The sequence below is a fragment of the Melozone crissalis genome, unplaced genomic scaffold (assembly GCF_028551555.1).
Source record: "Melozone crissalis strain CALT ecotype California unplaced genomic scaffold, PUWL_Pcris_2 ptg000068l_1, whole genome shotgun sequence".
NCBI classification, from domain to species: Eukaryota; Metazoa; Chordata; class Aves; order Passeriformes; family Passerellidae; genus Melozone; species Melozone crissalis.
This window is the reverse complement of record NW_026535846.1, coordinates 8,240,519-8,268,298: the sequence shown is the minus strand read 5'-3', so window position 1 is coordinate 8,268,298 and position 27,780 is coordinate 8,240,519. Positions and strand designations below refer to the sequence as shown.

Below are 27,780 nucleotides of genomic sequence, written 5' to 3'. Positions count from 1 at the left end.
AGAAAAACAGGGGGAGAGACAAAACAGATAATAACAACTTCACAGTTAAAAATGAAAAAAACCAAAAGCATTGGTTTTGGATACATGCACCCCCACAAGCTGCATTATCACTGGAACAGCCCCCATGTGACAATCATATGAGCAGGAATATTTGATCTCCCCATCACAGGTTTCCTCCCCAGCTTTTCAGATACTCCCATTTTTTCAAGGGAAGAATAAAGCGTGATGACATCTGTGGCTCTCTGGGGTCTCTGGGATGTGTGCACAGATCTGTCTAGCTCTGTCCTGCTTCACCTGCACAAGCCTTGGTGCTCTTTTGTGTGCTTTTTCCTAGGAAAAAGCCTCTGATGCCTTCTCCGCCCCTGAAATGGAGACAAAGCCAAGTGCAGTTGCTGGCATGTAGCTGTCCTAATGATGCTGTGACACAGGGAGGAAAGCCATCCAAGAGACATCTGCTCCTTTATCACATGATGGGCTCTGCTTTTGGAATGCACAATTTGTCTGCCACAGTATCACACACCCTTCAGCAGCTCAAAGTGAAATGGTGTTTCTGAGGGGCTGATTGCAGTTTGCTTTTCTTCCTTAAAAGATGTTTCTTCTTTGGAATTTGTGTCTCTTCAGGGCCCTCATGGCTCCAATACCTTGGATGGTGACTGGGAAGAGCACCAGGCACCCTCCACACCAGTGATGAAACTCTTCACAGAGCTGTCCAGAAGAAAGGCTCAAAACATTGACATGAGTGTCTCTGCAGAGAAAACAGCAAGAACCACACTGTTCACAGTGCTTACTCACACATCACCTCACATTTACATCTCTGAATTATCACTCAGATGAAAACCATTGAGGACTCACAGTTCTTCAGACAATAAAGAGCTATGCTGAGGTGGGATGCCTTAGGACTTCTCAGCACTGGCTCTGAACCTTGTCACCTCCAGAATGCCACAACCTCTGGGTAGTTGCTCTTATCTTCAGCAAGCACAGGTTGGGAGGAGCTGTTCTTCTCCTAAAAGCACTGTGAGGCACACACCGGTCCCTAAATCCACCACAGCTGATCCCATGGACCCCAGACCTGGCTGTGTGGGGCAGCATGGAACAGATGCAGATGAGCAGCTCAGGTCTGGAAGCCAGGCTGCCCAGCCACATGGTTTGTGCCTGAACACCGTGGCCAGCCTTGCTTCTGACCCTGGGCAGGGAAAACTGCAAGCCCCTAGAGCTCAGGAAGATGCCAGCTCTGACCTGGGCTGTCCCCAGAGCAGATTTCCCAGTCCAAGGGGGTGGTGTGTTTGCTAGAGCACAGCCCCTGCGTGTGTGCTGTCCCATGGGCAGCCTGCCTGCACAGCTCCATCTGGTTTGGGAAACAAAGCAGCCAGCACATCTCAGCCTCCAACCATTTCCAAGGAACTATCTTTACTTCTTCAGTCCAAATCAAAGCAAAACACTGCCACAGACACTATTTGTAAGAAAAAAACATACCTGAGCTGGGATTTGAGGACTCACACAAAGCTTCCAGCAGGTGTTTCCACAAGACAGCCCCAGGCAGGGCTTCTGGAGGCACCATCACAGTTAATGGTAACATCTCAGGAGAAGCAAAGGAGCTGTGGGAACAACCTGACTTTGGTTAAGTTTCAGAAAATTTAATCAGTTCTTCAAATTCATATAGTTTAAAAAATTGTAAATTTTAACAGTTGTTCCTGAAAGGGAACAATTTGAAGAGGAAGAATAGTCTATCACTGCTTTCACATTTAACAAGTTTTGGGGTTGGGAGTGTTGGGACATCTGCTGACACTAATTCCTGTGATTAAGCAGCTGTGGGCCATACTTCAAGTATAGACTCTTATCTTCCTTTTTTTGTGGTTGGTTTGGTTTTTTGGTCAGGACATATTTTAACTGGGGAGAGATGAAAGAAAGAGAGGGCATGTTCACTCATTTATTTTCTGATAGATCATGAAAAAAAAATAAATAATGAAGAATGATTAAACCAACAAACTTTCTTTAATAAATTAATAGCAGCATCACAAAACCCTGATGTGAATGACCCAAAGAAAGTTGGGTAGGTGACAGTTTTTAACCATTCAGAGAAATGTTCTCCCCTGCTGGCTGGGAGGAACGCAGGCGCTGTAAGGCAGTCAGTCCCCTTGGCTCTTCATCCAGACACGAGATGGACATCAGAACAGGTCCAGCTGAGGTTGGCATATTTACAGTTCTGGTGCTGAATTTTTTTTAAAAACACTTATAAAAATTCTGAAAATTCTCTGTTCAATTCTCATTATTTACATCCAAATATAGCAGGTTCCCTTTTTGCCCATACAACAGAACTGGCAAGGGTGAGACGTGAAGGCTCCCATGCAAAGACAATGCCTGTGTGAACACTTACAATGAGCTCCAGCTGGAAAATGAGCTATTCACACAACTTACACATGTGCTAGAAGCTACTGTAATTCAACTTATTGCTAAATGCTTTCAAAGTCTGTGGTTGGTTCTGAAAGATAGATATATATGTGTGTATATATATAAGTACAAACTCACACGTGTGTGTATATATATACACACATATACATGTTTGGAAGAGATGTTCTATAAATTCACTGAAAGGGGAAAAATTAAAATGCACTGTGATTTTTCTGATTTTTCTGTACTTTTTGAGATAATAAAATCTGACTCAGGGTAAAGGGCAGTTGCTGAAGGTGCAACTGTGTCTCTGGCCAGTGTTTTTCCTGCTGATTACTTGACCTTTTTGGAGAGGCAAGTGGATTCCCAAGTATTCAAGCCCATGGTGGTATCTGCAGGCTGGCACATGGAGCAGCTCTGCACTCTGCACTGGGACACCTCATCTGCCTGCAGGGAAGTACTATGGATTTATCCCAGGAGGGAATGAGGGAGAGAGGATGATCAACCTCAGTGCATCATTCTGGGATCAACCCAGCAGCAGATACAACCCAAATGTTATCTTTCAGTAGTGGTCTCAGCAAGGTTGTAGCTGCCATACAGCCATGCAACAGCACCTCAAGCACTGGCAGAATTTTCCAGTTCTTCTACAAGTTAGTTTTAATGGAATGAACACAGGAAGCTGAGAGTACAAGCAATTCATGTAAATAAAATGTGATTTATCCATGCCTAGTGTAAGCTTCTGTGTTCTGACAATTATCTTAGCCAGAGGCTGTCAGTGATGCTAAATGCATCCATGTTAGATGGGCACTGCAGCATCTGTGTAGTAGTTAGTGAAGATATAAAAACCTTATGGGTGATATCTGGCATTAGACAATACTCCACATAAGGAAATCTGCATAAGAGGCATCACCCCAGAGGCACAGTGCCAGAAAGACACAGTGCCTTGGAGGGTTTGTGTACACAGGAATGCAGAGGAAAATTAATTCAAATTATACATGGTGTGTATTAAAAGCAGATTACTTAAAATACATTCAATCCCAATGTGGATGCTTTCATTAAAGATGTAAGTGGTGTTAATATGATATACTCTAATTTACTTTGGGAGTAAAATGGAATAAATCAAATTTTAAAGTTACTCCAGATTCGTACTCCATGCAGACCAGCTCCAGGTATGCTTCCCTGCTGTCCCTGGTCACCATTTGCTTTAGAACAGTCACCAGCAAATGATTCCAGTCACATGCTGTGTTCAGCTCTGCCCAGCCCCTCCTGAGACAGGAGAGGGACCCTCTCTCACTCCTGTCTCCAGCACTCCCCAGGCAGGCACATCCTGCTGCTCACAGCCTGACCCTGGCCAGCGCCACACACAGAGAACCTTCTGCTCTGTGCCCAAAGCACTGTCCTGTCACCAGCACTGGGCTGCAAAATAAAAGCAAATGCCAAACCAGCTAAAGAATATCTATATGTGAGGAGTGAGAAGAGCAGAGATTTGGGCTCTTCCAAAGCCAGAGTGCTTTTCTTCAGACAGGCCAAAGCCCCTGGTCCTCCAGCAGTCTGTGAAGGCAGAGCTGGCCACACAGCCTGCTCCACCCCACAGCTGGTGGTTACCTGCAAGACCAGAGGAGGGCTTTTAATGAATCCTAGGCCTTCCATTTACTGGATGCTTGAACTAGATAACTGGGGATTACTCTACCTCTCACACTTCTACTCCATCCCAAGTGATCCCAGCCAGGACTGCAAAACCACATTCCCTGCCTCTCTTAGGGGAGCCAGAGCCTCCTGAGGGACAGAAAGAAAACAGTAGGATTGGAGAGGGAGCCAGAATCAGAATCCAACAAAGGTCCCTTGAAGTGCAAGGTTGACCCAGCATGGCAGAAGCCACTACACTTAACAGGGCATGTCTGGCCAGGTGCCTGCACAGTCACTACGCTGTTGTGATGTCTCTCTGCCAGGTTTCTGTAAAGTCTTTACACGGCACAAATAGGGGTGAGGATTTAAAGTATATATTTACTGTCAACTTGAAAAAGAAAGTTCTACTGACCAAGTCTAATAGCATGTATTTGATATATAACTATTAACGTGCCATTCTGGACTCCAGCAAATTCCACCTGAGATAAATATTCAGCATTTTTGTTCATGCACTGGAAGAAGAATTCAAACATTTTGTCCATGACATATGCAAAGTAACTAATAGTTCTGATCTAGTATTAACAGTAAATATAGAACCTTAAACTTCACTGCAGTATATTAATATATATTATTTTAAGTACTGGACTGGAAAGACAATTCTTTTTTCTCTTTAAAAAAAAACAAAAGCTTTGTTCAGAATGCAATATTTACATAGTCCTTTGACCGACACTTACATTTTTACACAATATATTTTGGCTACAGTTACCCCGTAGCAAAGGTCTGTGAGAGTCACTTTTACACACAGCTCACTCTTTCACTTACAACATTACAGCTGTTTATGGAGAGCTCTGAAGTCCCTGGTTGCATCTCAAGGCCCTCCTCAGCTTCATCCAGTTCCATGCTATTGAACTCATTGCCATTTCTATAACTGGTTAAAGTCAGGTCTTTCCCATACAAAGCTGTTGAGGTCACGTTCAGACACTGGTTCTGCCTCAGGGCTGATTTTTTGCCAGGCCTGTACTGGCAGCGGATGTAGTTGGAGAAAGCCCTGCGGTAGGTTTTGTTGAAGAGGGTGTACACCAGGGGATTGACCCCGGAGCACACGTACCCCACCCAAACAAACACGTCCAGCAGCTCACTCAACAGGTCTTTGTCACAGGCTTCCTTGCAAAGGACAGACATGACATTAGTGATGAAAAACGGGCACCACATGATGAGGAACAGAAAGAAGACGATGCCCAGGACCTTGGAGGCTCTTCGCTCATTGTTGATGGACTGCATCGTTCCTTTCCGAAACAGCACCGCCTCCTTATTGACAGGGGAGTTCAAGTGGGAGGCCCCCTCGTGATTGTGAAGCATTGAAATGTTCTCTGTGTTGTTTTCCTTCTTGAGGCAGTTCACGCTGCTCCTCCTCTGCTTGGGCACCTCTCCACACATGAACACTGTGGCCTGTCTCTGCAGCACCTGGACAGTCAGGCAATATGTGATCACCATGATGATGAGGGGGATGAAGAACGCCATGAAGGATCCAATGAGGACGAAGTTCTCATCATTCAGGACACAGGTCCCGTTTACAAACACCCGGGAGTCATCCTGCAAACCAATGACCGGAATAGGCATGGATATCCCTAGGAAAATGAAACCAAAAAGGAGATTGTTACCCTTGGAGACAGGGCTCCAAAGAGGCAGCAGAGACAATGCAGGTCCTGCACACATTCAGCCCACTGCCTAAAGCTGCTTGGAAGAGAAGTTACTGTGTCACGGACATCTTTTATGAAAAATCATTTCCTTAGGATTTTTCCTCCTGAGCAGCTGAGAGGCCTCAGGAACAAAATGTAAACAATGGTTATCTGCTGCTGTGGAATGCAACAGGTGCATCTGTGATTGGTCTCGTGTGGTTGTTTCTAATTAATGACCAATCACAATCAGCTGGCTCAGACTCTCTGTCCGAGCCACAAGCCTTTGTTATTCATTCCTTCTTTTTCTATTCTTAGCCAGCCTTCTGATGAAATCCTTTCTTCTATTCTTTTAGCATAGTTTTAATATAATATATATCATAAAATAATAACGCAAGCCTCCTGAAACATGGAGTCAGATCCTCGTCTCTTCCCTCATCCTCAGACCCCTGTGAACACGGTCATAGTTACTGCTTCCAGGTGAAAGGGAAGCATCCAACAACACTCCTGGGAACACAGCTCCAGGGTAGGACACCCTCCTCCAGGAACAGCAGCAGCTTTGCTGTGCTCCACAGCTGACTCAGTGAATGCAGCCTAACTCCTACTTTTCTAGCATTAATTGGAATTTGTGGGTGTAGGAAAGGCAGTCACCACTCTGCTGTGTTCCAGCTGACCACTCCATACCCACCAGTTTGAGGGTGGTAGATTGAAATCACTGTCATAGGGTAGAAAGGAGCAAATTTTAAAGAGAAAAATTTTCAAAATATGAAAGCACTACAGCTATGAAAATTCAAAAGCAAGATTCTTACAGTAATTAAAATAACCCTGACAGAAAAATAGCCACTTTTGCCATGGCATCACAGACACATGGAAGCAAAGTTCTGGATCTCAAGGCCATTGCAGACAATCTCAGTGCAAACAGAAAGTGGTCTCTGCAAGACATCACTCAAATATTTTTCACATGAACTGAGATCCAAACTTCATCCCTTGATCTGTGAAGCTCAGTCCCACATCAGGACAGACCCAAAACCTTCCAGAAGCAACAACATATTTTGGAATGCTACAACCCATGTGCACAGGACTAGGTGGTGGACTAGGTCTAGTTAAAGCATCATGGGTTCATCTATTCCTGTCTCGTATCTTTGGCAAGTACCAGAAGTTTAGGGCCATGGTACAAAAAGGGTACAAAATGGGGCAGCTGTAAGCATTAGAAAATTCCAAAGCAAGAATTTGCATCCAAATCTCATTTTTAAAATAACCTTTGAGAGATTTATCTTCATGATAAATCTTATGAATCCTTCATCTCATTTCTAACTCCACAATACTCAGTGGCATTCAGTTCCACAATCTCTCTGTTTTTCATCTGAACCAAGTGCTTCTTGCTCATTTAAATTTGCTGCCTGATAATTTCCTTTGACTCCCCTCTGTACGTGTACTGTAAGAAACAGTGAATAATCACTATCTGGTCACCTTTTCCACCTTCTAAATGATTTTAGAGACCTGTTATCATCTCTCCTGTCTGACATCTCCTTTGGAGCTGAAGGATGCTATTCTATTCAGTCTCTCTCCTCATGCCAAACTCATTCTATGCTTTTGATTATCTCTCTTTATTTCTCTTTAAGTTGTTTTTTGCCCTTTTAAAGAAACAAAAAAGCCCTGCACACCTGAGCAGCTAGAGAGCAACAGAGTGAATTCTGTGCTCCCCTCTGGGAACCTGGCTGCCATGGAGCACCACTCCTCAGTGGTCTGTGTGTCTGTGACTGGCCATGCCCTGCTTGAGCTCCTCCACCCAAGCAATAAAAACACTGAGGCCACTGTTGTGTCTGAATTGATTTTTTGGAGTTGCTGTGAACATCACAGGTTCAAAAAGCTAATCCTGTGGGACTCTAAATTTCTTAACAGGAAGAATTACATGCTTAAGAGATTAACCAGGGCACTTTTACTACTCCAGCTAAGTGTTTTTCAGGATTCTGGGGAATTCATCTGCTATTTGTCATTACCAGAAAATTACCATTTGGCAGTAATCAAGTGATGGAATTTCTTCTGAAAATTAAGGATGATAAATGCCTTCTGTGACTGTAGCATGTGTTTTCTTAGCTTAGTACTAGTTCCAGGATTTGCTCTTCCTTCCCTCTCCATGCCAGTGCTCATGAGTTCACCTTTGGCAAGGCAGCTGCCTCCTTTCTGATATGTTACCTGCTATCTTCCTTGTGCCAATTTCCTGCCACTGCAATAACCTTCACCTCACAAACCCATCATTATTGACATCATCCCAATGCCTTGGCTCCATCAAACCACAGACATTTGGGAGATGGTGGAAGTTAGACTGAGCACTCTCTACACAAAGAAGAAATCTAAATTAGGTCCATGGCATTACACTGGAGTTATATTTGCATGTATAATTTTATGCTTTAGTGCCCTCTGTAACACCTAACCTTTGAAATGAAACTCCAAAATGAATGAAAGTTCATTCATGAAGTAGTCATCATTTAAGTAGGTGTTATTGCTTTAGCCAAGGGAAATGAGATGAGGTTTTGGGATATGTTCACACATAAACTGACATTTATGTGACACACATAAGGTACATTTGGGAAGAATAACCTAGTTCTAGGATATGATGGATAAACAAATCAAGAGCACTGATGGCAGCCTAAAACTCTGCATGAGCATGAGATAGCTCAGCCTTAATTACAGGGAATGAGGGGGCAGCTGCTGGAAAAGTGGAAAAATGGAAAAGTGTCTCTTACCTCTCACATAAGAAAGTGAGATTTCAAACTGAGAATGCACAGAAGAAAGAGAGCACTAAGTCTTTATTTGCACTTTCTTCCAGTCTGGTAAAATCCCCTCATTAAGAGCAGTAGGAAGAAAGATGCCCTCAGGTGAGCTGGCCACATGCTTTGATTCAGCTGTGAGCTGGATTCAGCACTACCCTCATCTCTAATGCCTTCCTTCACCTCACACCTCTCCTTTGAAACTTGTCTTTAATACATGATTTATCACCAATCCACTGCACAATTGAGTCTGAAAGGGAGCCAATTCTGTACCCACCTTGGGCAACAGGGACTGACTCACAGTGAGAAGTGTGAAAGGTCTCAGACACTTCAGAGGAGGTTCCTTCATGGGGATTACTGCAAATCACTGCTACCACCATCCTAAATGCACTAATACCTGCTTGCACACACAGCTCACAGCCTGGCCCTGTTTCAGCAGGGGTGCCTTGATCACTCCTGAGCATTCCCAGGGCTCCTGGATGTGGATGAACATGGATGCCTGCCTGACTTGAGTTCTGCCCTTTGAACAAGTGCAGAGAAGGCATCCAGCTCCACCTGACTCAAGCAATCCACAGCACTAACAATGCAGATTTACCTGTCCATAATTTAGGAACTGAGGTGGTCAGAGAGTACCAAACTCCCCACAGCAGTGCAGGAGGGGGAGTGTCCAATCAGGCCAGAGGCTCTGAAGCTGCCTGCTGTCCACAGCCCATTGTCAGTGCAGCCCCAGTGCAGAGCATTTCCTGAGCTTCTCCCTGACACACTCTTCATCAACAAACATCAGGCTGATGTAGTGAGCTGAAGTCTGCAGCCTCAGAGGCATTTTCCAGTTGTGTCAAATAACCCTTTCTAACTAAGGTGGCAGCAAATTCCCCAAGAGGCAGTGCTGCTCCTAAAACTTGCAAGGTTTAAGTGCTGCATATCACAGTGCTCCTCAGAGCAAACTTGGCCCTGTTGTTTGAAGCCTGAGCAGTGCCTGGAAAAGCTGATTTGCCCTACTAAGAAGACACAACCAGCCACTACCAGCCAGTAAGCCAAGAACCAGGTCCCTGCTCTGGGCACCCTTCTGCCAGGCAGCAGCTTGAGCAGGACTTCCCTTTACACCACAGCAGAGAAGGTGAATGTGATTTTTTTCCTCCTTTAACTTGTTTGACAGAGCAGCAGGAAGCTACAGAGAGAGGGATCCTCTGGATTACAAACCCAATTACAAATGTTGTCCTAACTGCTGCCTGTCAGCTTTAAAGATGTCCTTAAGCCAGTAGAAATGCTCACCAAATGGGGCTGAGATGATACTGTGGGCACAGAGTAACAGATGCTCTTCACAGATTTTAAATTAATAAAACAAAACCCAAATGACTACAAATACAGATTTATTAAATATTTACTAGAGAAAAAGTTGGCTAAAAAGTACAAATTTATGTTCACAGATACTTTGACTTAAACAAAAAACAATATATTTTTTGTGTTTAGTACCTTGTTTTCTTCAGGGAAAGCCCAGGAGCCTGACAGAGATTACAGAGATTACTGAATAGCTGTGTCTTTGATGGCTATTTCCACTAAAAAAGGCAAGATTTTCCACTCTTCTACATGAACACATTTTCTCCAAGGACAACTACCTAACTAAAGAAAACAGAGGCATATGGGTTTACTCTGACTTTTCATGTGTGGAATTCTCAGGTTGAATACAAGAGTGGTCACATTTTGCTGCAGCTATGTGAGCTTGGGAAGGCCAGGGACCACCTCTCCTGGGGTCAGCACTGAATTCAAAGTCTGCTGTGTCCATGGGAAAAGCTCTTTGGACCTCACTGCCACTCTCCTGACATCTACAGATAATTGAAAAGGAAATAGCAAAGAGAAAGCTGTGTGCCAAACAAGTCTGTGGCTGCCACAAATACACCAGTGTAAAAACAAGAACACTGCTGAACACTACATGTTCAAATCTACATCTTTAACCTCATATTTAAACAAACATAAGTGAAAATAAACCTCATATTTAAACTAAAACAAATCTGCTTGGTTCCTTACTGTCTCACAAAGTTCCTGCACATTTCTCTATTCAGACAGCGAGAAGCAAACTCCACCAGCCAGCAGCCTCCTGCAGTGTGCAGGAAAAGACAGTGGGTTTAGAAACCAGAGCTTTTCAGAGGAAAATTGAAGAATGTTGGCTTCTGAAGTGTTCAAAATCACTAGAATTCCATATTGTCCCCATATTTCAGCAGACTAACTGCAGTGCCTTTCATGTACTAATATTGCAACAATGCCCCTTCAGGGCTGGATTAGCTCTAGTTTTATCTGACCATTCCAATAAAACAATTGTGCCAGCCTTGTATTGGTTGAAAGCCAAAGATAAAAGGGGGGATGAACTTTGAAGGATCTCCCTGCCCACAGCAAGCACAACTGCAAACAGATGAAAGCCATTAGTGACTGTGCCTGGATGAGCTGCTGACCTTTTCTCAAACCTTGGGAGAGCACTGAGCAACCTGAGCCAGATGGAAAACCAGCAAACAACAGTATAAGACAGAAGAAATAAATTACTTTCCCACTTGCCCTTCTATCTTGCTAAATGACTTCTGTTGGTTTGCACGGTTTCTGACTGTGCATTTGAAGGAGGGTGATGGGGATCCTGCTCACACCAGAGCTCTGCCAGGGCTGGGCTGCCCCAGGCAGTCCTGGACTGGTGCTCAGGAGCAGAACCTGAGACACAAACATCAGCATCCCCCTTGCTCATGGGAACAGACCTGGTGGGATGCTCAGTCTAATTTCTGTCCAAATTCTTCACATACTGTCACCATCTGCTGCTGTCCCAGGCAAAACCTTTCACTGACATCCAGTGACAAGGTCAAACCCATCCAAGCACCCTGAAATCACCTGGAATCCCAAGGTACTTCCCTTGCTCTGAATTCAGCTTCTTACCAGCCAATATGTTCTTCCTCACCTTGATAATTCTTGGTACTGTGCTGGGGAGATCAATGACCCTCTTGGGAGTAATGGAACAAGCACTCAATCAAAAAAATGTCTATAGGTAAAATAACTTTGTAGACAACTCAAACAAGTGGGAAACAGGCAGATGACACCTTAGTGTCATAAAGCAAATATTTCAGTCTCACCCATGACCAGAAGGCAGGTCTGAAAAAGTTTTATGAGCAGAAGCCACCTCTACTGCTCCACAGGAGGCAACCTGCAGTCCAGCTTGCAATGCCAATGCCACCTCTGGTGAGGCAAACAAAAGTTATCAGATCAGCATCGCTGCAGCACCTCTGCCTACAGGCCAAACTACAATCCCCATGCTCTCAAGAGAAGAATTTTATTCAAACATACTCTGTCAGACATTCAGTGTCAAATAGAAAAAGGCAAAAAAAAAATAAAGTACATTAATACAGTGTATTTTAAATCTCCCAGATCTGGAGAGATATTAAGCTCCCTTAGGCATCCAACTATTTTCCCAGCAATATATGTGGTTGCTGGCCTTTTGTTCAGGCAGTGCTCATAGTCAGGAATGTGTATGTTTTTCCAGGAAATGGAGGGTGATCATCTAACCTCTGCTTTGCCAGTAACAGTGGTTTCAGCACTGCTTCCTTGGGTCCAAGTGATGAGCCACAGAGCCTGCCTGCTTAGTGGGAAAGGTTTGAGCAGAATCCCAGATGAACACATTTTGACCTTCCATGGGCTGTCTTCTTTATCAGCAGTGGTTTTGCCCTTTTCCCATGAAATCTGTCCAGAGGTTTGTGCTAACCTGAAGCCTGCAAAGAAATTCCTGGGGTTTTGGTCTTGTCCCAAAGCATGATCTCCCAGGAGCAGCTCCAGCCCAGCACAGAGCAAAGGGTGCCAGGAGCAAACACATCCCACCAGCACAGGAGCCATGGAAATGCCTTGCTGGGCTGCCCCTGGCCCCAGAGACACTGATGGGCAGAAATGCAAACCAGAACCCTGCATGTGCTCTGGAGCTGGGACCTCAGGGAGCTCTGAGAGCTGTTCAGGCCCCCTTTGTCTCCACACACCACCTGTCCTCAGCACATCCCCCTGCCCTAGGGGAGCACAATTCCTTTTGGATCAGTAGTGCCACTCCAGGATTGTCTCCATGAGAGAGGGGAAGGCTCAGCTGGTACCTGGAGGCTCTTGAAGGACATCATTAGAGCAGCTTGCAAGCATGAGGCTGCTCAGCCCCTGAGAGAGACAAACACTCAGGGCAGAAACAAAAAGCTGTTAGATGTAAGTTCACTTAGTCTGAGATGAGTGTTTACTGATCCTCACAGCACACATTTATACTTTTCATATTCTTCCATATTTCTATAAATAGATCTCTTCAGTAAAACAATGAAGAACTATGAAAGTTGAATGGGGATTTAAATTTCATTTTTAAACCTGAATGGTTTATCATACACACAAACCTCAGGTACCTCCCTGAAATCAAAATGATAATCTCATTAATGAGTCAGAGAAAGAATGAAAATTATTTCAAACATACACACACACACACAGACACACACACAGTTTGTGGCATCTGCCTATGGCACTGACACACAGAGCAAAATTTAAAAGACAGCCCTATCTTGGTCACTTATGAACTAAATTGAATTTACACTGCTTGTGAGGATGTGAAACTGTGAGCTGGAAAATTGGCAGCATGTATAATTTCAGCTCTCTATAGCAAATGACCAAACCTTGAACACCCCAGGAAGCAGAGCAAAAGCCTTTCAACATATATTGGGTCACAAGGAACTGCAGAATTAAAATGTTTCAGTTATTTTCATATCAGAAGCAATTTGTGTGTACCTCCGCATCAATGAAGTGCTTTCATTCAGATTTTCAGAGGGATATTTTGTTTATTTTAATGTTACCCAATTAACACTTTCTCCTGTATGACCTCGTGTGCTCCCAGGGTTTGGCTGCTCCTCACCACTGCTGATCCCTGCATGGGGACTCCACTCACCTTCCTCACAGCAGGGCAGAGGAGGCTGTGAGATGGCCAAGTCCCCAAGTTACTGGTGAAAACTTTGAACCTACACAAAGTCTGAAATCATGAAACAATACCAAGACTCTGCCAGCAGGCTCACACCTAAAATTGATTTTCATTTTCAATTGTGAGCATATTTCTGTTGCCTGTGTTTTAATTTCCAGCCTCAGCACAGTGCTATCTACCACAAAACTAATTTTTACAAGCCCAGCCCTTCACAGCCACTTTTCCTCTAACTGACTACAAAAATCTTGCTAAGTTATGTTTGCTAAAGCACAGGACAATTGTCTGTGATGTACTTTTATCTGGAACAAAGAGAACTTTGGAAAAGACCTATTCACAAAGAAATTGTCAAGAGACAGGAGGACTCTGTTATGTTCCCCTACTTTAAAACCTAATCATAAGTTTAGGCTTGTGCACCTTGACAAATTTGTAGCTCAATGAGCAAAAGAACCACTTTTATATTTTGCTGTCAGCATTAATACTTCAGAAAAATGGAATGCAAAGCTACTGAATTAAGATAAATTACATGCTTTTTACTTCTAATTTTGAATTCTGATTCAGAAACTGAATTCAGGATTCTTTCACTGGAATGCATTTAAAAGTTTCTTCATCTGAAGCAGGATTTAGGAATTGCAAACTGACCAGCCTGCACTTGAGCGCTGCTTTGAATTTGAAGCTTAATCACAAACAGAAATGCCCAAATTCTTTTGTGACACTTAACACCAAAGTGAGGATGAATTCATTTAACCTATTTCATCCTCATGAAATGAGCACAGGATTTCACCAGGCCTTTCCAAGTGATAGGTAAGGCAGTTAAGAACCAGAAACCAGCGACAATACACTTTGAGTGAGTTCTGTTTCATTCCATGCTTAGTTTTTTCCCTTGTCTGCCACATTTCTAAATTAATTTATGAAGTACAAATAGTTATGCTAAAATGAGCTAGATACATACCAAAAGTACTTTTCTTTCTCCATTTAATGCACCCTACTGCAGAAAGCCCAAGTAAAAGGGTATCATATGCACTGGGGAGGAAATCTAACAGCATTTCAGTGCCCTGAACAGACTGTCTGGGGAGAATGGATTCTGCCTATATCTTCAAAAAAATGAATGCAAGAAAAGGCTCTCCTGGGCCAGCAGTAGCTGCATCAAAGAGAATAAACTGAACATAAAGCCCAGATGTGCTGCACATGCTCCCAGCTGTGATCCCAACACAGGAGGGCACACAGGCACAGCTGCACCTGGGAGGGAAGTGCTACCCAGGGCAGCCCCCCAAAGCTCTGTGCACCACAAAAATCCCACAGAGCAGCTGCTCACAGCTTCTTCCTAAAGACTTTGGGGTGCTGGGGAACAGATGTAACAGCCATTGCCTCATGGAGGGCTGACAAACCATGTGCCTTGTGGAAAAGTGCTGTTTCATCTCCTTTCCAAGCTGTGCCTTGTAAGCTTCATTCTTTCACCTGTTTGAGATCCTATCCAATGCAGAGAGGTTAAACATCTCCTGAGGAAGCTGGGTAGGGGTGAGGTGTTTGCACTGTACAGCAGTACAGCCACCTCCCTTGGGGTGCAGCAGAGGTCACAGTTTTCCTATTTTCCATCATCATGAGCCCAGTCCTCACCAAACAGCTCCATGAAGAGACTGGCCTGTGTCTTTACTGCTTGGCCAGGCACCAGATTTCCTTACCAGTCTGATGAATCAGTGAACCATGCATGAAGTAGCTACTTTATCCCTTGGACCCAAGTCCAAACCACAATTTGCTCCTCAAGGCACTGGTGCAGGCAGCCACTTCAGCACTAGCCAAAATTTCTAAGGATACGTCAGCAACATCTAAGGCAGCACAGGCAGAAATCTGCAAGTTAGCTCCAAAAATGCAAGCAGAACAGTTTTATTGCCCAGATTTTGCAATGTGATTTATACATCTCAGCCTGGGGGTTGTCTGTCAGCTCTCCCTCTGCATTCCAGTGCAACGTGGAGCACGAATTCTGTGCTGACTCTGAGCCTGTGCAAACCAAGCCCATGTGAACTTGTCCTCATGTGACTGCTTATATATTGAATTCAGCAGCTTTCTTTCCCATGCCAAGTAGAGAGCACAGAGAGTTTAAAATAATAGTAATAATAATTTCAAAAAAATCCTAAGTTAATTGATTAAACCAAATCAAATTTCACTGTGGATTATATTACCAGGGGAAATGGAGCAGGCCTGTGACACAAGAAAATTTGTTTCTAATAGATATTCTTGTTATATTCATGAGGAGAGAAAGTATATTTTCCCTATTTTATATTTTTTTCTTTTTTCTCATAGCCTTTTCCCAAGTCAAGCTTCTTCAAAATCAGTCCCTGTAGCACCCAGACATCCAGAATCATATTCCACTTCTAAAGCAGGCAAAAACTCAGGAGAAATTCAAATACCTGGAACATGCTTTTCCTTGCAGTACAGCACTGAAAGCAAAAACCACTTCATAAAATAGAAATTAAATGTTAAATCTCTGTAAGACTGCATTTTAAACAAGCACAAAAGGCAACACAGCAAATGGAAGTGGTCATACAATTCTGCCCCTGCCTTGAATGTCTCTTTTTTAAAACACATTTAAAGAGTTCTACAAAAAAATATTTCTTCACATAATTCTCAGTATTACAGAGTCACTTTGCCATAATTTTGTGTTTTCTTCCCTATTTTACTGCTGCTTTATTTATTGTGCTTTATCAAAGTGATACAAACGTGTCTTCTGTTACGCCTACTCCTCATTTACCTTCAAACTTGCTAGCTCAGTACCAGCAGCAGCCCAGCTGTGGCAGGGAGCAGCCCAGGCTATAAGGGCTGAGCAGGAGCAGTAAATACCTGGCTGAGAGCCTGCCTCCAACCCTGTGCAGCTCCACTCAGACCATCACCAGGCCTTGAGAGCGTTCCACTGCAGCGACCGTGCGCTCTGAGCTGGCCGCGCTCCCCGTGCCGGGCTGTGCTAATGCTGTTTGCTGCTCTGTTTACACTGCAGTTTTACAGCACCACTTGTCCTGGTATTGCTGTTATCAGCACATTTGACAGGGACACAGCAGCAGTGGTGCTCTGAAAAATGACTGCTCCCACCAGCTGCAAGGAAAGGCTTCCATTTCCAGTTATTGTACTCAGGCATGCAGGCCAGGTAAATTAATTTGAGTATCCTCTTTGAAAAAAAAAATTCCTAAATGAAAATTGGAGTAACACTATCATTCATTCAGACACAGTCAAGAGCCACGTTGCTTACCTATGGATATGGTCCAAACTGCAGCAATTTTCATAATGGCCTTGGTGCGGGAATTGAAGCGGCTGTGCTCAATGGGATTGCGAATTGCTACGTACCGATCAAGAGAGATGGCACAGAGATGCATAATAGATGCAGTTGAAAAGAGCACATCTAGGGAAATCCATATAGGGCACAACTGTTTAGGCAAAGGCCAAGCATAATCTGAAACATAGAGAGAAAAGAAATGAAAGGAAAAAAAGGAAAGGAAGTGATTTGGGAAGCTAGGCCATCATTTCTGAGGAACTGTTGGGATATTTTAGGTCTGTGACACCAGTAAGGGGCACGTGCATGAGGGGTGGACAGGAAACCTCTCATGGGACTTGTCTATGGGAAGTTCCTGGCTCTGGACACTCCATTAACCCATAGCCAGTTCCCACACATGTGGTTTCTGTGACCAGTAACTAAAAGGCAGTGCCTGCAAGTGACCATTTTTGCACTGTTTCCCACTCTTAACCTTTCTTCCATATCTTTACAAAATCAAATATTACATTCCTTTGTAACTCACTCATCACATTGTTTTCATGGATTGCAAAGAACTTTTTGGCATTAACTTGACTCAGATCCTTTCTAAAACTTCCTTGACATATCAGTCTCAGTTTCTGTCTGCTGAGGAGAAAGGTAGCAGACAGTTTTTGTGCACAGTCTAACACATAGCTAAATGACACTACTTCACCTTTTCTCCCCAGGCAGTGTGCCTTGATATCAAAGGAATACTTGCCTCCTTAAAGAGCAGCTGGGACTGAGTGGCTGGAGTTCAAAAACTGTTCTGAAGGTAGAGTGGGGTGTTATTCTTTACAGAAACTATGTTAGAAAAAAGAACAAACTCAATAGCCACATCTGACTGCAGCTGGCACACAGCTCATTTGGATGCCTGCACTTCTTAAACAGTTTGCTCAGTGCTGAAGTGACCCAGAAAGATCCTCCAAGGCCACTGATACTTAAATCAAAGCTCAGAGAAAATTGATTTGTGAATGATATCCCCATGTCAGTGTCCAGAATGGATTGTGTGAGATCAATAACGTTCTGCCAAGCTCTGGGCTTCTTACCAAAACAAATCAAGAGTATCTATAGCAGCTGAAAACATGAGAGACTTCATAATAATTGAATAATGAGATATTCTTGTGTCTTCATTCAGAACATGAATGTCTAAAGCAATCTTGAAGTTTACCCCAAGGATCAGAATCATCACTCAGTAGAATCAATGTTATATTAAGAATGGTGCAGCTCCATCCTACTGATCTCAAATGGAAAGGATGAAACATTAGTGTCAGAAATCATAGTTTGAAACAAATTACCCAGCCAAGAGAGACCCAGGATACCTTCATGCAGAAACCTGAGATTAACTGAACCAGAGAAAATTATTATGAAATGTCCCAGAGAAGCCGAGGAACCTTTCACAAAGAGCACAGCAGAACGAGATGGACACATTAGCTCATTTCACCAGTGGGAAACAAGCAGATGAAGTGCTAAGTACTCACCAAACCCACATAGCCAGACCTCAGCTCTGGGGAGATAAGCCACTCATTTCAGGGAGTGTGCACCATGTCTATTAAATGGCCTGTGAGTGGACTGAAATCCACAGCAGCAAGCATTTGAGAGGTCCCTGTCAAAGGGAACTAAGTAAAGCACTTTGTGGCTGGAGCATCTTTACTTTAAAAGGCACCTCTGCTGTACAAATGAATAGAGCTTGATTAAATATGACTCAGCCCCTTTATAACACTAGGATCAAATTCTCTGCCTCTTGCTCACTTCACACTTCGTTATAGGTGAGGACATCATTGCCATCAGCCTGCAATTGAGCTCAGAGCTGCAGCCAAGCACACTTTGGATTTGCTGGGTGATGCCTCAGTGAATGCTCTGGGGAGGAACAAGTCAGAAATCCCACAAGTGGGAGCTGTGCTCCCTGCACAGCCCCAGGCTCTCACTGCCAACCCACACCAAAGCACATCCAGCACACTTTACCCCTCAGTACTCCTCTGAGCTGCCAGAGCCAGCTTTGTTTCAGGCTGGGATGAACCAGGAGCACAAAGCCCTGAGTGCTCCCTGATGGAGAGAGCCGTCCCTGGGAGCTTGGGCAGCGTGATCATGGCTGTGCAGCAGCCTCTGCAGAGGGAACAGTGACACTGATGGCTACTCCCCACACCAGGCAGATGGCCAGGAAACCCCCAGTGTCTCCAGAAAAAGCCAGCCAGCCTCCAGGCTTCCTGTGTGTGGGAGCCTCTCGGGCTGAGCCGCGCTGCTGCAGCGGGCACAGTCTGATGGCTGACATTTGCTAGACCTGCAAGAGGTTTCTACAGCAACCACCTTTCCAGCATTACTGAATGATGAACAGCCTCCCTTGCCTCTTCCTTCAAGCCATCCGAACACTTCCAGTGGCTGATTCCCCCCTGAACAACCTCTGCTGCTCAAGTGCACTAGCACACATCCCAGCGTGGGGACAGCACACATCACCTGCTGCCAGCCCTGGCCCTGAGGAACCACAGACACCAACACACCCAAGCCATGCTGCCCTCAATACTGCCCAGGCAAACTGGCAGGATGCTTTTGAGGATAAAAGTGAGATGGGAGTTCTCCTAATGCCAAATCCTGTTAGTCCTTCCTCTCCCAGAGCACTCCATTACATTTCCAGCTAAACAGCCACCAGTAGACATTTTACTTTCTCAGGAAGTTTCTTAAAATGATCTGCAATAACAAAATGTCACTCTGGAAATTTGTAGAATGGCAGCTTGTAACACATCACAGTAGCTCAATTGGAAGGGCATAATATATATTCTAGCTCAAAATGTAATTATTTTTAAGTAAGCATGGTGCGTGCCTTTGAAAAACACCTACACAGCCTACAAAGCCAGTAATTTGTAAAAAAAGAAAAACAGCTTTATTCTAATTCTGTTTTGAATAAATGTACAAAACATAGGAAATGTGCCCTGTGACTGTGCCAAGATGCAAACAAGGATTAAAAAATGTCTGTTAACAATGTTATACCTTTAAAACAATTTTATCCTCAGAAGCACTCTAATTACAGAGGGTAACATTTCTCTAATTTGTTCTTTTTTCTCTTATTTCATTTACAAAGAATAGCAATTACCCTATATTTAGAAGAGCAGATGACTGAGTGAAATGAATTCTTGGACCCCAGCACCTCTAAGATATAGTAATTGCATTTCCAGTGAAAAATATTCATCTCAGTCCAAATTTGGCTCCAAGAAAGAAACAGTTCTAAACACTTGCATAAGCAAAAAACCAAATTCTTTGTAACTAACACAAATTTTTGTACCTTGAATTAATCTGAGCCCTTAAAATCCTATATTTAATGCACTGGCAGGTAGACAAGTGTAGATAGGTAGATAGGAGAGTGCTGAAGGGAATTAGACGAATGCAGCAGATCAAAACAGAAGTTGGTATTTCTTTACACAGCATGTAATCAAACCACAGATTTTTTTGCCTCCAGATATTTTGTGAGTGTAGAAATTTACATTGGCCAAATTAACAGAGAAAAGTGTACAGAAAACTATTGCAGTGATATTACTTTGAGGTCAGTGCTAGCTTCTGGTTCTGATCAGAATAAAATCAGCATGCAAAAATCCTTGCAAGAAGGAAACTTCTGCAGAATATTGCCTCAGCGTCTAGGACTGAATAGCATCTCATGGCATCTGTGGTTGATGTGGTTCCTCACAGGACATATGGGACAAACACTCATATTTAACCAGGAGTCATGGTCCCCAGGTGGATTTCATCTCCTGCCCCAGGAAGAAAAAGCAAACCACAGTTCCTGTGTGTCACTGAAGAGCTGAGATGAGCACAAACTGCTGGCAGAAAAACAAAGAAACTCAAAGGCATTTTGGCATAGTCACAGACTATCTCTGTGTGGAGTTAATTTGCTGTCAGATAAGAGTTCCTTACATTTTTTGTGTTTTTCATCAAGAAAGATGGTAGCTATGAAACTGAGTCACTTCTGTCAGAGCTTTATGCATATGGGTAAAAAGAGCTGTTTAGCATTGCTATTGGCATTGTTCAGTGCATGAGAGTCAGGATTACCAGCTACTGTAGAAGGAGGTGACTGAACAAAACACAGCAAATTGAAGCAAAATTAATTAAGTCAAATGGTAAAACAGAATTACTCCAGATTGTAGAAGAATGGTTGTACAGAAAAAGAAAAAAGGAAAAAAAATCTGTTTCTTGTACATGTTCAGTACTTCTACAATGCAATCTGCTCCAGGATATCTCCTGGGAAAATCTAGTATAACACCTAGGACAAATCTGGAATAACAGCAACAAAATACCTGCTTACACAACAATAAAGAACTCTGTAAAATTTATCTCTGTATCTTCAAGAGTTTTTCATGAGAAACTCACAGCAATCTGCATGAATCATTCTTTTTCCAGCCATGAACAGGAATTTGGAAAAGGTTTCAGCACACATTTGCTGTGTTTAGCCAGTGCCTTGTATGTATTGGGATGGAAAAAGGGATAAAAAACATCCTTCAAAATGATACAGGAATAAAAACTATATATTTTGTCTCATTATGACATTTGACATATATGCACACCATATATACTATTTATACAAAAGAAACAGAGCTAACACGTGCAAAATAAGTACTAAAGATGTGTTCAAAATCCTTTTCTAAAATGTTCATTGGGTTGGGTAAAAACTAAAATATGTGTAATTTTCCTCATTTTAGGCTTCTGATATTTACTGTATTTACAATTAATTTTTAACTACTTTGATGAATTGAATGAAGAAAGGCAGCAGTAAAGTACAGGCAGCAGTTTTAGTAAATAAAACCCAGAACAAAGCAGAACCTCCCAGCAGTTAAAAAGGCAACACCATGTGCTTGAAGCACCTTTCATCATCCTGCAGCTGCCACAGGTCTGGCTCAGGCCATTCACTGACCCACTGCTCTGCAGAGTGCTCTGACCCTTGGACAGGTCAGCAGAAAGACCCAGGAGATGCCTCAGATAATTCCTTGGGAATTCCAAAAGGAGCAGAGTGCCCCAAGCAATGACAGCGCTCACTTGGGTTCCCTTGCAGCAGCAGACAATGCAAACAGCAGCCCAGGACAGACCCCAAACCTGTCACTTTCTGAGGGGTTTTGCTGCTTTTGAAGAGTCTTTCACACATCCCAGGGAAAGGCACTGTTGTGGTTTGTAGAATAAAGCTCACACTTTCCCACTGCTTCTTACCCCCACTGCACCATTGATGCAACTGAAGAAATTTGTACAAACCAGACTTTCCAGTGCTCACTTTGAAGGTTCATAGCTGCCACAGGCTTTACAAAAATAGAAAGCAATTACATCCAGTTTTAACATTATTGCATTGCATTATTCCCAAGGGAATGAAAGAATTTAAATTATTCTCTTCTCTCTCTCTTATCTAGGAAGTAAAGCATTTCTAAGTCCGAAACACCACACCAGGAAGTGTAAAGCTACGTTATCTCTTCTCTGCTAGTTTGTTTTCCTCAAATTTACATAGACAAATGACTCAGAGACATCCATATCCCTCTGAGAGTCACACACCCAAGGGTGCTGACAATCTCCATTGTGCCCAAGAAGTACAGAACATTTTGCTTGGTCCCCCACAGCCATCAGTGTTTACACTGTCCAGAGAGGGGCTCAGGGACATGCAGCCTCCTGGCTAAAGCAACAGCTCAGGGGCAGCACTGCCAATCCTTTTGATTTCATCATGAATAGAGTGGAATTTAAAGTTTTTCCAATATACTGAACTCCTGGGCATCAAGTTACATGAGAAATTATATTTACCTTTAAGTTTCTAGTCTCCATTTTCCTAGAGGAAAAAAAGGCTGTCCTAAGGCTATCTGGATCCCTTAAACATCACATGCTCCAGCACAGTCAAACATAGGGAGGGACATAACCTACACACAAAGAATGATGGTGACTTTTAGCAGAAGGATTCTGTTCTTCAGTGCTGCAAGTTCAAAAAGGCTTGAATGTCCCAAATGTCCCAAGGGGTGCTTGTGGCAAACATTTTTTTATGAAAATCCTTTCTTAGGATTTTTTCTTCCTGGGAAGCTGAGAGGCCTCAGGAACAAAATGTAAACAATGGTTATCTGCTGCTGTGGAATGCAACAGGTGGAGCTGTGATTGGTCTCGTGTGGATGTTTGGATTTCGTGACCAGTCACAGCAGAGCTGGCTCTCTCTCTCTGTCTGAGCCAGCTGCCTTTGTTATCATTCTTTTCTGTTCTAGTCTTAGCTTAGCTAGCCCTCAGAGATGAAGCTTTTCCTTCTATTCTTTTAGTATAGTTATAATGTAATATATATATAATAAAATAATAAATCAAGCCTTGTGAAACATGGAGTCAACATTCTTGTCTCTTCCCTCATCCAAGAACCCCTGTGACCACTGTCACAGGTTCTGAGCAGAGGATGGGCTCTCAGATGATGGGATGGCCAAGGGAATGGAGGAGACCACCAAGCAAGAAAAGCAGGTGATGGGATCAGTGTCCAGGGAGACACTGCTGGCATCCCACGCTTGGCTTGAACATCTGGGAGCAGAGGATGCTGCTTTGCCATAGTGCAGCACCACACTAACTAGGGATTTATTTAGATCTGTGCCACTGCTCACATCCAGCTGGGCTGTGACACTCTCCCTGAGCTTTGCTTTTCCCCTGAGCTGTTTGTTTACAGCTCCTGGAGCTGTCAGCATGGAAATGGGCATGGAGCAGCGTGGTCTCCTCTGGAAACCCCTCACCACTGAGGGAAACTCCAGAGCAGCTGAATGGGCCTCCAAAGATATTTTGGTTCTTGTCTCACAAGTTACAGTGATTAGTTGATGGGACGGTATTTTATTGCAAATTAAACAATTGCACTCACATGCTGTTATAAGAATTTTAGCTGGTATATTTTTCTTTCTATCCAGTATTGCAATGACTTGCAGTCTTGACAGGACGTGTAAGAAAGAAGGAAAATTAAAGCTGGAACAGATATAATTATCTGAGCTAGAGAAAGGTTGCTTGAATACCATTTAAGTAATATTTTAAATGCAAGGAGCCAGCTTTCCATATACTATACTTTGCACAACCCTGTTAATAAAATGGGATGTTTGCTAAGAAGCAAAGCTAGTGAATGTTGTTTTCATCCCAATGTCAGCATCTCTTTTCTTATGGAAATATAAAATTATTCTGGTGTGATTTGTCATTCCATAACTCCATGTGTTATATTAATTTTTTCATTTATTGGCAGAGACTAAAATTATGTTTGAAGCCAGAGGATAAATTTCTAGGCTCGGTGCTGTTCTCTGCTCACAGTTGATGCATCTGTAGCTGCATCTGGAATTTTTGCATTGAGTGATATGGACAGTTAACAGAGCAATGGCACAATTAATTGAATTGTTTCAGCAAGTTCATATAAAGGGTTCCTTACAGCCTTTTAACTCCAAAAGAGCAGTGATCTCTTCAAACATTTCTGAGCTACATGTTCTTCATAGTAATTGATCTCAATGAAACCACTGCCTAATAAAATATCCATAACAGTAAACATTTTCTATCCACTGCTGTTCTGTATGTCAGCACAGCATCAGGAGAGAATCCTCTCCTTCAATTCCCTTCATGCAGCTCATAGATCAGCGTTCACCTGTTATTTAAACATGCAATAAAGCAACAGTTGGATGAACACCATGCCGTAAGTAAGCCCACAAGCAAACACAGACCTCACACAAATACCTTCTAAACATGAGAATATAAATATTTTTAAATAATCCATCTCATTACAAAGTGCACAAACATGTGTCAGTAACAGGTGGTTTTCCTCGGTTCTGATGAAATTGAGAAAGATCCATTATCATAAGAAATAGCTGCCAAAGCTTACAGATCATCTGAGGAAACTAAAATTCAGAACTGAAAATGATATGGCATTATTCAATTACAGCTGTCTGCTGAGCAGAAGCCATCTGCTTGAACTCAGAGTTCCTAATACCAAATCAAGTTTTTAAACTCTGCCTCAATCCTAGGACTGCCTCTAGGGCTAAGGAAAGGACACAAAACCATAAAGAGGAATTTTTTTAGGTGTTTGGTTTTATTTCAGCATAACCCAGTGGCAATTCAGATGTCTGTGCTGTGCTGACAGCTGCCTGGGAGCCTACATGGGATTAATCCTCTTTCTTAGCTCAGGCTCCCTCCTGACAATGCAGCTGGACAAACTGGCCTCCAAATCATGGTAAAATACCTGATATCAGTAACAGATAAAATATTCCTTGGATATAAAGGGTTCCTTATTCAGAGAACATAGATCTGTCATCTTTCACTAGCTAACATTTTTATTAAATCTTCCAGTAAGATGACAAATTTGATAAGAATTTGCATACTCACTGTAAACTTTGTATTGCAAACTAGCAGTGCTGGTTTTGAGCATAGGATGCAGATGTTTGGTCTGCTATACCTGGCATGCCCACTCAGTATTTTTTACCTATGTCTTGAGATATAGAGCATGATGTGAGATCTGCTGTTTGAAAAGTGTCAGTGATTTTGCCTCCCTCTTGCTGCAGGCTGCTTGACGTGCCCAGGATGTGATCCTTGTTCTGCCCCCATTCAGTGCAGCCCTGCACCTAAACAGAGTGTAACCCACACTCAAGAGCTTTGGGGAATTTAGGGATATTGAAGGAGTTCAGTGAATCAGCTTTGCCACTAGGGACAGTGGGTTAATGCTCTGCTGCACTTCATGCCAGTGGGAGGCACAGTTTGCTGTCTGGTGAGGTCAAAAGCCAGGACAAGCAGTTGGTGAGACTGATGCTGGCAAGAAACCACTGCAGCCAAAGGAAAGAAGCCATATTTTGGTCGTGCTTAGAGATAATAATTTTCATTTTTGGTATTTCTCAGGATTTGCAAAACACATGCCACATTTAGCTTCCTCCAAGGAAGCTGATTCCTCCATCTCAATTCTAAGTGATTATACAGCTAGGAATGCCAGTGTGAGAGTGTTCCACAGCAGCCACTGCCAAAAGCAATTATTTGGGGGTTGTTCAGAAGCCAAGAAATTCTGGTCCTCACCCTTAGTGCCATCTACTGTCCTGCTGTGACTGCATCCCTTGGGTGCACACCTCTGATGCCTTGTGAAGGCTGACCTAGAACAGAGGCTAGAGGGAGTTAAATAAAGTAGAGATTTATTAAAAGACCTCAATGGATCCACGTTGGGCAGCATAAGAGCCCAGCCAGGGCTACACCCAAGATGAACCAAAATGGTCACAAAATGGACAACCAAAGTCATGGGGTCTCTCACTTTTATAAATTCTGGTTCATTTGCATATTGGAGTTAATTGTCCAATTCCAGCTTTAGGTTATAAAGTCCCATCCTTCTTGTTTTTCTCTCTTCAGTCCACGTTGTTTATGCTCTTGGGTCTGAAATTTTGATAATTTGTCCTTGGTCCCTAGCTAGAGCAGGAATCGTTTTGTCTCCCATCTCTGTGAAGAGAGCTCACTACCCCCTAATATGAAGCTCGGAAGTAAACACTAAAGCAGCACAGAATCTGAAAAACACTAAAGCAGCACAGAATCTGAAAAATAGAAAAGCTGAAACCTGAGGCATCATCTCCCACTTGCAAAGCCTTCCTGCCCCTGTTCCCAGACCCCTCCTAACCAAGAATACAATTTTCATTGCAGCAGAGCTGTCAGGCTGGAGCTCAGCACACTGGGAACAGCACCTTCAGGGGCTCTCTCAAGGGAATAATAATAATAGCTCATTTGCTAATGAACACTGTTCCATGTGCACTAATCCCAAGGAAGTGTGTGAGCCTGTGAGCAAGTGTCACTTCTCTAGGAGTCTGTTGATCACCATGCCCCAGCTCAGCAGGTAAATCTGTGCAGGTGCAACCTGCTCCAGTTAAAAGGCGGCACCAGGAAGGATCATGGGCATTCCCTGAAACAGGAGTGGAGGACAATTCATCCTGTGTGTAAGCAAGAGACAGACATTTAATTAAAGAACTCTAACAGCAATCTAGAAAATGCCTGTATTGCTATCAGTTCTGTACTCTATAGCAATAACCTGCTGAACCATGCATGTATACAAAATATGCCCAGTTTGCACCCAGAAATGCACAGTTATCCATGAGGATTCCTGATGTGTGGTGTGGCCCAGATGAAAAGTTAGAGAATTTTGCTGATAACTGTCTTCTAACTGAAGAATAAGATGTAGAAATGAGAGGAAGCAAACAAGTGCCACCATAATTTAACTACTTGATCTCTTCTCAAATCTTGAACAATACTTGAAAAATATTACTTCAGTAGCCCTTATCTTCTAGCACAATGTTTCAAAGTCTGAAGTTAACATCAGTTACCTAGCAGTCCTTCTCCACTTTTTCCCCATTTTCCCATAATTCTTAGATGTTTCCTCATTTTGCCACACCATGGAAACCCTGGAGGCTTCTTTCACAGGCCTGGAAAATAATTTTCCACAAGGAGACTGGGTCTGAACGCTTTATTGGCTGGTAATCCTGCCAGGGAGCTCATTTCTCTCAGCAGCGCAGGAGGCTTTCCTGGACAGACACCCACAGGACATGGGCAGAGACAGCAGAGAGCTCCTGCTGCAAACCCCCACCTCTGTGGTAGCAAAAATTACCAACATTAAAGGCTCATGATGGGGTGTGTGGGCAGAATCATGGCCTGGGGATGTCTCTGCATCAAGCCTTGGAGGGAAGAAGGCCTGCAGCCCTCTGGACATGTGGCAGTGCCTCCCTTTGCACCTGCCAAGGCCTCCGGGATAATTCCATGTTCAGCCCAGGAGCACCAGAGCCACAGATGAGAAGGGGCTCAGCTGCTGGCCCTCCTGTAGGATTCTCCATTCAGACTAGCTGGGAATCAGCCTCCCATATGATATGATATGATATGATATGATATGATATGATACGATATGATGTTCAGATAAGGCTGGCTTGTACCAAGCCCCTTGCTGTGAACAGGGCAGCTCACCCTGTCACAAGCACCCAAGCATCCAAAGCAGCCCTAGGGTCTGGGAAAGCTGTCTAGGAACGAGGAACAGGGCTCCTGCAGCCCTGCTCACCCCAAGCCCTCCCAGAAGAGCTGTTACACCCCAATCAGCCTGATGAAACATCATTTTAAATCATCACTTTACTC

The 27,780-nt window shown here is 43.3% G+C and overlaps 1 protein-coding gene across 2 annotated transcripts in view; it reads right to left on the bottom strand.

The window, feature by feature from the left end:
- Window positions 1-1,973: 1,973 nt before the first annotated feature.
- HTR2C (5-hydroxytryptamine receptor 2C) overlaps window positions 1,974-27,780 on the bottom strand; it is a 77,263-nt gene continuing 51,456 nt past the window's right edge. Inside the window, exons 3-4 of one of the 2 annotated variants that reach the window (XM_054289729.1) lie at window positions 16,660-16,860; window positions 1,974-5,642 (exon numbers count right to left, since the gene is read on the bottom strand). In XM_054289729.1, coding sequence (XP_054145704.1) covers window positions 4,810-5,642; window positions 16,660-16,860 — 1,034 coding nt within the window. In that variant the 3' untranslated portion in view covers window positions 1,974-4,809. The remainder of the gene's footprint in view (window positions 5,643-16,659; window positions 16,861-27,780) is intronic. The other variant, XM_054289730.1, reaches the window with a different exon arrangement.